General features: G+C 37.5%; 1 protein-coding gene across 1 annotated transcript in view; it reads left to right on the forward strand.

The window, feature by feature from the left end:
• Positions 1 to 12,571, forward strand: part of ATE1 (arginyltransferase 1) — a 161,617-nt gene extending 149,046 nt beyond the window's left edge. The window contains exon 12 of the mRNA XM_012642381.1: positions 11,974 to 12,571. Within this exon, the coding sequence (XP_012497835.1) occupies positions 11,974 to 12,152 (179 nt within the window). The 3' untranslated portion in view covers positions 12,153 to 12,571. The remainder of the gene's footprint in view (positions 1 to 11,973) is intronic.
• Positions 12,572 to 13,109: the final 538 nt, after the last annotated feature.

Raw genomic sequence — 13,109 nt, forward strand, 5'->3', positions numbered from 1 at the left:
ATTATTATTTTTAAAATATTTACTGAGAAACCTAGTAGAAAAGTTGCCCAAATGCATAAAACCGGTACTAAGTAGAGAGGTAAAATGATCCATAGTCACATGATACAGCAGGAATAATTATTTAATATTTTTATGCTCTCCTCATGGTCTTTTTATTTCCTATGCATATATCTGTATTTTTTAAAAAACAAAACAAGAATCACGCTGCATGCTTCATGCTTTGTTGTTGCTTTTACTTTGTATTAACTTTTTACTTTTGGAAGGTAAAAACTACTTGGCCATTAATTTGGGCATTCAGCAAATAAATGCTGTTACTATGTGACAGGCAGTGTCTAATGTAGGTATTTTACAGAAAAGCATTGAAAGGGTAGCCCCTGTATTTTGGGAATTAGTGTTGGAACCATGATAAACTGCGATTCGATTTGACTCTTAGTGTTGGACAAATGTTACATTATTTCTCATTGATATTAAAAGCCTTGGTTCTAGATTTACAAGAAATAAAACCTTATTGCACATATACTGTTTCCCAAGCACCATCCTGTTTTCCCTGTGTTACTCATTTTATCCTCAGAACATAATTGAATATTTTGTGTTGATCCCTCAAATATTATTTATTGCAAAAATGACAGCTAACATTTGTTTTTATCAGAGGATAAAAAGTAATTTTAATTCAAACATTGCTCTGTAATTTTAATACTTATTTTTAGTATTTATTTCAAAGGGACTAATTAGAATAATTTTTATTCCTATTTCTAATTATAGTAGTATATATATTTTACCACAGATTAGTCTGGATTTCATTCTCTTCTATACATACTTAGAAATGTTTGCAAAAATTTTCCTAATTTGTCTCTAACGTAACTAAATCATATGTGATTTAGTAAGGGAATCAAACTTAAATTTGCTATGAAAGTATCTAACTTTGACTTAGTACGTTTTACATTTCTGAAGATAAAGAATTTCTAGGACACTTTAACTCTTTCCAGCAGTTGCTGACAATTGAAACTAATAGAAAGGAGCTTTTTCCTAGTTTGGGTCCCTAAAGCTCTGAGATTCCAAACTGTGTTACTTTATGTTGTTTCAAAAGGGCTCTCTTTTCTTCTCTCTTTGCTCCATTCTTCTTTCTTGTTGGCATGGTCCCTGGCATTTTTTTTTTTTTCCCTGTACTTCTGTAGTTTCTCTAGCATATGACCATAGTAAAAGCAAGTCTTACTCTGACCTTGACTGTCTATGGAAAAAACAGGTTCAGAAAGCTCTCTGTCCTGTATCCACTTGCCTGTTTCTCCAAGCGTGGCATCACTTCTGAATGCTGCATTTATGGTCCCTCAAAAGGGTATACCTCAGCCAAAATGCCATTTCAATCACTGGGAAACAGTGCCTAATGAGAAAGCAAATTTCCTAGGACAAACTTCCTAGGGCCTCTTAAAAATATACTACAGTGATAAGTTATGACTAAGTGGACAGTATCTTTCCTAATTATTTTAGGTGAAGAATTTAGCTGTTATTCTTTTAATACTTCTAAGGGTAAAATTGTTTTCAGATCTACATTTGAGATTGAACTACCACTTGAAATTGCAAAATGAATGATGTTGCTTGCTAGATACTTAATAAATATCTGTATTGCCAGTAAAGATGATGGTGCTTAGATGTAGCCAGCTGTAGGTAGAATCAGTTGTACCCTACTATATGGCACAAAAGAAACAGGTTTCAAAACAAGAAAATATCCTGGACATGTGGCTGTTTTATTTGGTGAATCTGGACACTGTGTTTTAATGTGGAAAATGGAGAACAGTACAGGATTCTAATTTTTCAATTTACTATGTATCCACTTAAGAATCTCACTTTATTATATTGTTATTATTTTTTCCCACCTATTTCCCTTTCAAAGATATACTTTCTTATCCAAAATTTAGCATAGTGCTAATATGGACTCCTGGTTTAAAAATTAGAAACTTCATTTCCCTAGTTTGCACGGTCTTTTAATGAAGACACTAAGGAACAAAAATAAGTCTTTCCTGTAATATTTGTGCATATGACTGAGGTATTATACTGTTTTACTATTTGCATTTTCTATTTAAAAATGTGAAAACTAAGACTTCTTAAGGTTAACTTTGAAAGCTGTCAATGGCTGTTCTCATTTTTTTTTTTTTTTTTTTTGAGACAGAGTCTCACTGTGTTGCCTGGGTTAGAGTGCTGTGGCGTCATCCTAGCTCACAGCAACCTCAAACTCCTGGGCTCAAGCAATCCTTCTGTCTCAGCCTCCCGAGTAGCTGGGACTACAGGCATGCGCCACCATGCCCGGCTAATTTTTTCTATATATGTTTGAGTTGTCCGATTAATTTCTTTCTGTTTTTAGTAGAGATGGGGTCTCACTCTTGCTCAGGCTGGTCTTGAACTCCTGAGCTCAAACAATCCGCCCGCCTCGGCCTCCCAGAGTGCTAGAATTACAGGCGTGAGCCACCACGCCCGGCCTGTTCTCATTTTTTAAGAGTATTTTAAAGCCAGTCTTGCTGAGAAATTTAAAACGTACTGTTTGATGAATTTTTACCACCCAATCTTTTCTCAGTAAGCCATGCATGAGCAGTAAGCCAACAACTGAGAACTGCTTGAGCCAGAGACAGACTGAAATATTTCTTAAAAGGTTTGAAAAGCAGACTGAAGATTTCCATTTAGCTAGTAAGGAAATATTTCTCTTATCCCTTTCTTTTTTCTTGTGGAAAAATTCAAAATAAGCAATTCCTTTTACAGTAACCCAGTTTTTAATTTTATTTAATGCTGTAGTAAATAATAAAAATTATTTCAGTATCATTTCAGCAAGCTCAAAAATATGATGCTATGTGGCATCTTAGAGTGCTGCTTTATTTGTAATAAAAGACTGACACTTTTTATATTATGAGGGGATTGTTTAAGTACTGGCTAAACTATAATATTCTATTCAATATAAGACATCACCAATTTTAAGTTTTTTTATTTTATATACCACTAAGAAAAAGTGTTGCCAGTTAGACTGTGACTCCATCAGTTGTAAGATGCATGTGGGTTCCAGAGATATCAAAATGTGTAAAAATGTGAATCTTAATATAGAAGAATCATGGTTCGGTCTGTGTACTGTAACACCTGGCAAAGCTTTGGACAGTTTAGCAGACTTATTTTTTGTGTGTTAGGGAGTTTTATGGTGTCTTAATTTTAAGTATTAAACATATTATAAATGGAGTTTATGTCTATGTATCAGAGTTTGAGGGCATTGATTTCAGATACTTTTATATAAAAATATATAATATTACCATTATTGATAATAATAGAGTTCTTATAATACTCTGATCTAGGCACCGGCACTGTACTTTAAAAATTTTGAGAAGGCATGTAACTACTTCACGAGGATATTTTATTATAATGAAAGTAAAAATTTTTTACCCAAAAAGCATTAAAATTCTGTAAACATTAATGATCTTTGTGCAGCCTGTTTATAAAAAAATTTGAACTTCCTCTTCTTGTAAGAAATGTATTTTCCTATATGCCATTCATTTGAAATAGACATTGTTCAGGGGGAGACTTGACTTGCTCATGCTTCTGTGGATTGTTCACTGATAGTAAAATGAAATCTGTCTGAAAATAAGAAGGACATGTTGACAATAGGAAAAGAATTAAAGTTACCTACTTTACTATCCCCTGTCAAAATAAGAAAACCAGAGTAAAGTTCTGAGCACATCTAATGCTGAAGAGACTGCCTTCGCTTGGTTTCTGTCCAAAAGCAGATCCTGAAACATGGTCCCAAGGCAAGGAACAGGAGTAGAGATTGTGGAGAGTGAACCAGGGAAGGAGGAAAAGGCAATAGAAGGATGTGTTTTTGTGTAATCCGCCACTTCAAGGACTGGAGCTCTGTCCTTTTGAGATGTGTACATCTCAGAATAGGCCCTTAAGGGACCAATGGAAGAAGTACTTATCTCCTGGCTTCCATTTTCCACTGTCTGGTGATTGTCCCATTGGGCGTTAATGCCTCTGCACTTTCAGCGTGCACACACACAAACACAGAGCAGGCTCCTACTCACACACCAGGCTGCTGCATTAGAAAGGCGGGAAGCAAGAGAGACAGACCTTGGCTGCCTGTCATTCACAGAACAGTGCGCTATGGCTGTGGCATGAGTCAGAGGTAACGCCAAGGGAATGAGAGGCAATGCCCAAAAGGTGTCTAATACAGAAAAAGTGCAGACTGAGGTAGCATGTTGCCTGATGGCAGTTGACCATGTCAGTTGCATGGGGGCAGGTAAAGTAAGGACTTAAAACATGGGAAGGTATTGAACTCTAAAAAAACAAACAAAAAGCTAGCTTAATTTGAAATAGGAATTAGTAACATAAATTTGAAGAATTTGTCAATGCATTCACTCAACATATATTTATTAATGCAGGTGTATTATGCTTTCTAATGGGAAGTGCCAGCCCTCAGGGAACCTAGTGGAGGCAACAGACAGTTACCAGGTACTCTCAGTAAAGTGTGATAAGTCTCAGTGGAGAACTAGAACAGGCAGTGAGTACAATAGGAGGGTCCTCAGCCCAGAATTGGACGGGGTGTGGGAGGTCAGGGAAAGCTTCTTGGATGACGTAGTCTAAGTTAAGATGTAAACAGGGGAAGGAACACAAGTAAGTGCTCCAGGCAGAGAGAAGAGCATATTCAGAAGGCCTGGTAGCAAAGAGTGCAGCTAGAATTTAGAGTGGGGGCAGGGGGAGGGATGCAGCTGGTTAATGAAGAGTTCTGTAAATCATGATAAGGAGTTTAGATTTTTCTCCTGAAAGTGATGGAAGGCCGTGGAGAGGTTTTAAGCGCTGGAGCACATCAGCAGATTTGTCATTTCTGCTCGACATGTGGAGAGTGAATGGGAGTTGGTTAATACCAGAGGTGGGGAGACCAGGTAGAAGGGCTGTGCGTGCAGTGATCTAAGCAGAAGATGACTGTGGTCTGGTCTAGGGTGGTAACAATGAGCGATGGGGAGGGAATGGGTGGATGCAACAGATATTTAGGAGATAGAACCCACAGAATTGGGTGGCTACTTGTGTATGGTGAGAGTAAGGGAGAGAGAGTTGTCAAGAGGACACAAACTGAGTTAATGCTGACTTTATTTCTGAAATGAGAAACTTGGGCAGATTTTGTAGAAAAGAAGAATGGTGAGTTCAGTTCTGGACATGTTGAATTAAAAGGTGTTTTTGAAACATCTGAGAGCTGTCAAGGAGGCAGTTGGACTTGTGGGTCTGAAAATCTGATGAAAGGTCTGGGAAGGAGGCACAGTCCATGGAGGGGAGCCCCAAGAGTGAATGAGATTGCCTGCTGGAGCGAAGAGCAGAGGAGAGCCCTGGTCCCAGCCTCTCCACCAGAGGCCAGAGAGGTGAGAGGAGGCCAAGAGATCATGGGATCAAGAAAGCAGGAAGCATTTTCAAGAAGCAGGAGGTAGTAGCGTGGCAGATTCTGCTGAGAGGACCTGAGAAGGAAGCATCCTTTGACAATCTTGGCAAAGACCTGCTTTAGTTTTGATCGGAATGGAATCGTGGCTAAAACATGGAGTGGTAGTTAAGAAAGTGACCATAATGAAGTTTGATTTTGAAGACACTGGCTCAAGAGGTAAGTCTGATGGAAGAGGTGAGGAGAGGTTTGAGCATTTTCAGAAGTTGATGGGGGTGAGGGCAAGGAAAGAAAAAAGATGTAGAAGAGAGGTGAGAATCAATGCATCGAGGTCTCTGAGAAAAGGGACAAAGCATGAGAAGGCTCAAGAGCACCAGTGGGATGCTTAGCCTTGGTAATACGCAAGACCCTTCCTCTCTTAGGAGAGGGTGAGGAAAGCTAAGCAGTAATACAAGTGAAGATAAATATACTGGTGTTTCTGCAGTAAGCTGGGAACTTACTCACCCGATGCCTTTTCTGTTCCCATTGAAGTAGGTGCTGGTGAGGAGGGAAGTAGCAGGACAAGAGATTGGTGCAGGTGTGTTAAGTAGCTGCTGAGAAGAATAGAAGGTAGAGCGTGTTGCCAGACCTGGTTGAGACTGGTGGTGATAAAAGCCATGCAGATGTGATGCTGCTTTGGCAGCCTGGCTGCTGCAGTTGTATCATTCCAGAGTTGGGGACTCGTCAGGCCATTGCCATGGAAGGGCAAGAATTTACGACTTTTGACAAAGAAATGGTTGAATATGGAATGGATCTGAATTCAGTTAGGAAGGACCCGAAGAGAGGATGAGTGTAACAGGATGTCATAGGAAGGGTCAAAGGACTGGAGGTCTCTGAGAACAAGGGGAGCGGAAAAACTGAACAAGCTGGAAAGGTGAGGAATGGTGCTCCGAGAGAGTGTCTCATTTTGCTGTTAATATTTCAGAGGAGTGACAAGCCACGGCCATGGGATTGGAAACCTAATGTGGAAATAACGTGAAGGTCATTGAAACAGCAAAGACAGCATCTACATTGTCAGGAGATTTTTATTTCTTGGTGTCATTTAGATGGAGGAGTAGCAATGTCCGAAATGAAGCTCCTTTTTATTTACCAAACAGCTCTAATGCTGTTAACCCTCAGTGAACATTGAGTGCCTCCTTTGCATCAATATACTGTAGAGAATAAGTAGAGTACAATTTTTGAGGAAAAGATAATTTTTTATTGGTGGTGATCTTAGGACATCTATCTTTTTGTTTTTCTAACAGTTTTAACTACATCCTGCAGAAAGAAATGCATTTTGTATCTCAACCTGGTATATATGTATAGACATAGCAAGGAAACCAAAGTTGCATAAAATAGTATTTATCCTCATTAAATACGATGCACCCCATTTTTGTTGTTATTCTATTAAAAAGAAAATGGCTGTTTTGACCCAGTAAATTGATTTCACAACCCACTGAAAGATCTCAGCCTGCAGTTTGAAAGACACTGGTTTATCTCAACCTTCAAAGATGTATGTTAGATTTCCAAATTTGTGGGTGTGCCGGTATTAACTATTAAATGTGAAATTTTTGGTGCCCATGAGCATCTCCTGTTAGCAGGAAAGATGATTCCAAGGTTCCTTCAATTTTAGAAATTAGTATTCAGTTCATTAAAGTAACAGTCTATTAAAGTAACATCTGTTTCTTCTTTAAAGGTTTGAATGCAAATTATAAATCTTATTTTTAATGTAGAAGTCCTGCAGATATTAGCAGTTATTTTTGAGGGGTTTTTGAATAATGTTTGCATTTATAAAATGCAAATTAAATTCCTTTAAACATTTTACACTTCTTTTATAAATTTAATGTATTTAATTTTCCTCTTAATTCAACTATCTGACAGAGTATTCTTATAAACCTAGTAAATTACATTTATAGACACAATAAACCTAAATTTTTACTTAGCTTGAAATCACAAGTCTAAATCAATTATTTAATTATGCATTTCCTATTGGAGTCACAAATAGGAAAAATTACTGTTTACATAGAAAATCTTTAGGAGTCCACTAAACAAATACTGGAACTAATAAGTGAATTTTAGCAGGTTTGCAGGACATAAAGTTAGTATACAAAAGTCAATTGTATTTTTACATAACAGCAGCAAGCAATTAGAAATTTAAAAAAAAAATTCTACCTACAAAAAAATAAAAGAACATACAGTACTTAGAAAACATTTATCAAAAGGCATACAAGACCACTACACTGGAAACTACAAAACGTTGCTCAGAGAGCTGAACAATGGAAAGAGTCACCACGTGCAGGACCAAAGACTCAATGTTGTTACGATGACAAATGAAGTCATGAGAGTGACTTTTCTGCGCTTTTCTTGTTCATTGCTAACAGGCCCTTGTTTCTTAATTCTAGTCATACTAATAACTGAAATATATATTTTGCACATGGTTTGCATTTTGTGCGTTTTATTCTTGTGTAGACACACATATAAGCTTTGGGTAAGAAATGTCACTTGTAAATTGGTGAGGTACCAAACTGGTTCTTTCCTCCTCTTCTACAGTAGATTTAGACTTAGGACTGTAGCACAGATTTTTATGTTCTTATAGAGAATCTATTATCAATGTTAGTCAAGATTTTAATATTTTGTATATTTTACTGGGGTCTAATTATGTAGTTTTATTGATCAAATGCATACAAAGATTATGTTCTGAACTAGATATTTAACTGAAAACTGTCCAAAACTAAACAAAATTCTGTTCTGTAATATACAATATCATTGTTTATCATCTGTGTTTTACAAACTACACAGTTGTGTGCTTTATTTTAAAATAAAACTCTTTGCTTTTGTTTTCTTTGCAATGTAACTAGCTTTGTCTCCCAAGTGTCTTGTTTGTCCAGATGTGTCTGCGTTTTGAGAAAGGAATGACCTTATAGGCTTATGCTCGGACAAACTCTTGACTGAAACACCATGCTCATTTATTTTGTTATGCAGTCAAAGATACATTCGAGTATGGTAGGGAAATTTTAAACAAATACATTTTTCTCTCTTCATTTCTTTTTCAGTCACTCAACTGTAAATTGCACAGATAATCTCTATGACCCGGCAACAGCAGAGAAGTTTATTTAATATAGGAATCTGAACCTTAATGTCAAGAACTTTGAGTTCCACTTTCACATTTAGATCCAAGTTAAGTTCCCTTAGTAAAGAAGAAATTTGCTATCTCTACCAGATCATAAGTTGTGAAGTGTGACAATTGCTTAAAGAAAAATGTAATGAAAGTGTTCTGTAGAGCTCTGTAGTAATACTAGTGCTATTTGAACTTTCTCATTGGCACTTTTCTCACCTGCCATCTTTACCAGCCTTATAAATCCAGAGCAAATGATTGCTCATATGGGAGCTTTGATCTTCATTTTAACGTAATGCCATATAATTTCTCAAACCTTCAAATTAAACCAAGAAAACTTTTTCCAAGTTAATGACATGGCTTAATTTTCGGACCTTGGCCTGTGCAGACTTTGAAGTTAGAGAGTGTTGGGAGGAGGGGAGATTAGATACTGTGATATACTGACTAATGTAAATAAGTATATTTGAACTAGTTTGCTAAATTTGCATAATCCCTGTTGTGTAAAATAATGCAGTCAAAAAAGTTGCATGTAGTCCAGTGAACTGTATTTTTTCTGTCTCTTTTTTTTTTTAACACATTGACTGCCACACTGGAAAAAAAATTTTTTCCTTGGGACTACAGTGTTTTATTATGAAAAAGAATAAAAACCTCAAAAACAAAATGATCCTTTCTAATTTAATGAAAAATTTGTTATTTGTTTTCTGTGTGTGAGTTATATGCAACTTGAAAAGTAGTTCACGTGGCTTGCAAGGTAGAGATGTGTGAGTTACATATGTTTCACAAGGCCCTGGGCTCAAAACTGGCGTGAGTTAAATACAACTCACATGGCAGTTAATGTGTTAAAAGCATCCTGTTCAAAAATCCATTACTGTAAATCCTTTGATAAAACAAAGGCTCTTTTGCAATACAGTTGGTCAACCACTATGTTATATTGTCATTCTTAAAATTAGGGTTTTTGAAGCTGGGTGCTGTAGCGTGAACCTGTAATCCCAGTTACTCAGGAGGCTTATGCAGGAGGATTGCTTGAGCCCAGGAGTTCGAGATAGTCTCTGGGCAACATAGCAAGACCCCATCCTCCCCACACCCCTCCAAATTAGGGTTTTTGAACACGTTTTCTTAAAATACTCGAACTACATTCAAGACAGCAAGAAAAATAAAAGAGACCAGTGAGTTCATTTGCATGTTTTGAATTTTCAGTGGTACTAGGGCTTGCTTTTGAAGCGTAGTCTTGGCTTTAAACTAAAAATTACAGCCATTTCTTTAATAAGTACTTGCTTTTGAAAGTATTTTTGAAAACAAATAGTGCTTTAAAATTGTGATTTTTCAAGGAGTATGCATAGATGAAAAAAGTGCTTTGTAGTACTGCTTTATTTATTCTTAGTCACAATGCTTTTGTTTTTCAAAACACATTAAAGGAATAGTTGAGATTTTAAAAAATAACAAACACATTTGGATTAAAAGGGCTACTGCTGTATAATATAGGGCCTTCTGATTCTGTAGTTTTTCTGTTGCTGTTAGGTAACAGGTTTAAGACTTGTGAAGAAATGACTGGGAAATAGGAGGAGTTCTTAAAGGTTTGTTTTAAACCATGAAAAGCTGAGCTGTACTTCAGAAAGCCTCAACCTTTATGGTCTTGTGACTAAATCACGTAACTGCACATTGTAAAGACAAGGACTCAGTTTCTGTGTCAAAATCTGTCAGAACTGAAAGGAGACACAGGAGAAAGTCCCAGGAGTGGCCTGGAACAAAACAATTTCTTGTACTGCTGTTATTGACTTGGTTGCTGGTTAGTTGGCTTATTTGATACAAGAATGGAGTTTTAATATTCTTAAGATAGTGCCCCCTACACCTTTTCGTTGTTAAAAACATTTTGCTTCAAAGTATACGTGAAAAGTGCGATGTAATGAAACGAAAACCCAGAGCATTAGGTCATTTGGGGAGATTTGAGTCAGCAGGTAACAAATGGCTTCCATTATAAGCAATTGTGAACTAATGAAAGCACAGCAGAAGCTCTGAAGTCCCACACAGAACATTCCACTGGACCGGTTGCACAGAAGCGGGGGTGGGAAAGTCTAATAAAGATGAAAGCAAACATCAGTTCTCCACTGATGGACATTCAGGCTGTTCCCCGTTTTTCAGTGTCAGAGAATTACTGTAAACATCCTCATATGTACGTAAAAATGTGTGCATGTTTCTCTAGGACAGTGGTTCTCAGTCCACTCCTGAGAAAACACTGATGCTCAGGTTCCGTTCAGACCTGTGTTTAAATCAGGATCTGGGGGGAACGGATCCAGATTTTGATGTTTTTAAAAGGCTCCTCAGATTCCAATACATAGTTGGGCTTGAGAACCATCATCGTAGGATGGTTCTTAGAAGTGGACTTGCTGAGTCGATGATAAAAACATTGTAAATTTTAGTAGCTATTATAACATCATTGTCTGTATTAGTTAGGATTAGTAGCAACTGCCAATAATAGAAGCCTAAAATACATATGGCTTAAACAAGATAGTTTATTTTTATGTAAATATCTAAATATGGGCAACCCAAGGCTGGTATGGCAGTTTTGTTCCACGAAGTCCGCAATTGCCCAGGTTCCTTCCAGTGTTTGTTTTTGCTGAACTAAAGGTAAGCTCCAAGGTAGAGGATAGGGCTCCTGCCATGGCATTCATGTTCCAGACAGCAGGGTAGGGGAAAGGTTGGAAAATGAAAGAGACACAAGGCACAGGTCAGCTATCCTTTTAAAAAGATGCCTAGAAACTCCCACAGGACACTTGGACTTGTATGCCATTGGTCAGAACTTGAATGTGAGTCCACACTCAGCCACAAGGAAGGCTGACAAACAGGCCTTCTTCTGGGTGTCCTGTGTGCCCTGATAAAAACCGGGGGTTCTTTTAATGGGAGAAGAGGAGGACTGACAGTGGCAGCCACCAGCAGTCTCTGCCGCGTCTTCCATGAAAGCTGTAAGAATCTGTGCCCTACCCAAGAATACAAGTGCCAGTTGCCCAGACCTGGTCAGTCGGAACCTGGCAGTCAGCCAGAAGCTTCAGTGCAGCGATCAAAACTTCAGACAATATGTTGGCACAAGGAGAGGCCAAAAAGATTTAAATCAGACTCAGGAAAGATGCTGAAGAGTTGTAAACTTTATCATGTATCAGAAAATAGTAAATGTGTAGAAGGCCAACTTTTAAGTTGCATACAATTCCGTCTCTGATCCCTAAGCTGTCGTACCGGAGGGTGTTTATTACCTTTCAGTGTGGCGTTTGTTATTTATTTGCTAACATACTCAAATTAGTCTGAATGTTAACGCTAACCACCCTCATTTGAGCATACTGATCAAAGAGGACATCTTAATACATAATTTTTATATTTCAAATTAAAAATTTTTTAATTAGGAAATGAAAAGTAATTTGATATGTGACTTTTTTTTAACCAGTATTTGTTGTTGCAGTGGATGAAGGTCGCTGTAAGGAACCTGACCGGTTGCGGGTGTTTCATAAGAAAGCCATCATGTCTTACGGTGTTTACAAGAAACACCAGAAAGACCCAAGCGAGGAGGCCGCCGTGCTGCAGTACGCGAGCCTGGTGGGGCAGACATGTTCCGAAAGGATGCTGCTGTTCAGAAACTGAGCCGCGCGCAGGCTCCTCCCAGTGCGGTGCTCCTCGTGTGCTGATCTGTGACGCGGTACATGCTCAGCACCTCGGGGGAAACGGTGTAACCAGTCACAAATTAGACTTTTTTATTTTGACTATCCTATGGCTTTTAAAAAATACTTTGTGGCAATATATTTGTGAGAATCTCATGGTTACTATAGAGATGTAAAACTGTGTTATGACCTAGCCCCATCGTTGGGGTTTATCATTTTGGAGGATTGTTTCTGTTACAAGATATGCTAAACTTCTCGTTAGTATCTTGGAAAGTAAAATTAAGAAGCGAATGTGAGTAATTTAATCACAGTTGTGCTTATTCTGTTAGATTAAAACAGACTATTTCCTCAGACCCATATAAAACACAAGGTTATGCTAGAAAACCTTAAGTGTGGGGACGGAGTAAAGTCTGTTTCATCACTTAGAAGATAAATCTTCTCGAGAGAACAAGACTACTGTTTTTCAATGTTCAATATTAAGTTGCTGCCAAATGTTCTATTATGTAGCTTAATAGAAAACTTGAAGAAGAAAACATAAACATTAAAAAAGGATCTTGTGTTAGCATCGGGTGTCCATTTGTTCGGGACAGTCCTGTTCCTGTCTGTTGTTTTGGCATAATTTTTTTCCCTAGAATAATTGTTATTAGGGCTCTCTTTTACTCTCAAAAGCATCCCAAATTTGGACAATAAAATATATAATTACTGTAGTTATATATTATTTGCTTTATTTCTGAAAAGCTAAGAAATGGAGTTTTTGGCTCCTGCTTTGATCTAAGCCTCATCCAAAGGAAATAGGAACCAATTTTTCACTCCTTAGAATTCGGGACATTTATCTTTGGTTATTGATGAAAATTAGTTAATATCTGACTACTTTTATAGCTGTGCCACAAATCACATTTATGTAGGAATCATCTTGACCTCTGTGTTCCAGGATAAGAGG

This window comes from Propithecus coquereli, unplaced genomic scaffold (assembly GCF_000956105.1).
Source record: "Propithecus coquereli isolate 6110/MARCELLA unplaced genomic scaffold, Pcoq_1.0 Scaffold179, whole genome shotgun sequence".
NCBI lineage: Eukaryota > Metazoa > Chordata > Mammalia > Primates > Indriidae > Propithecus > Propithecus coquereli.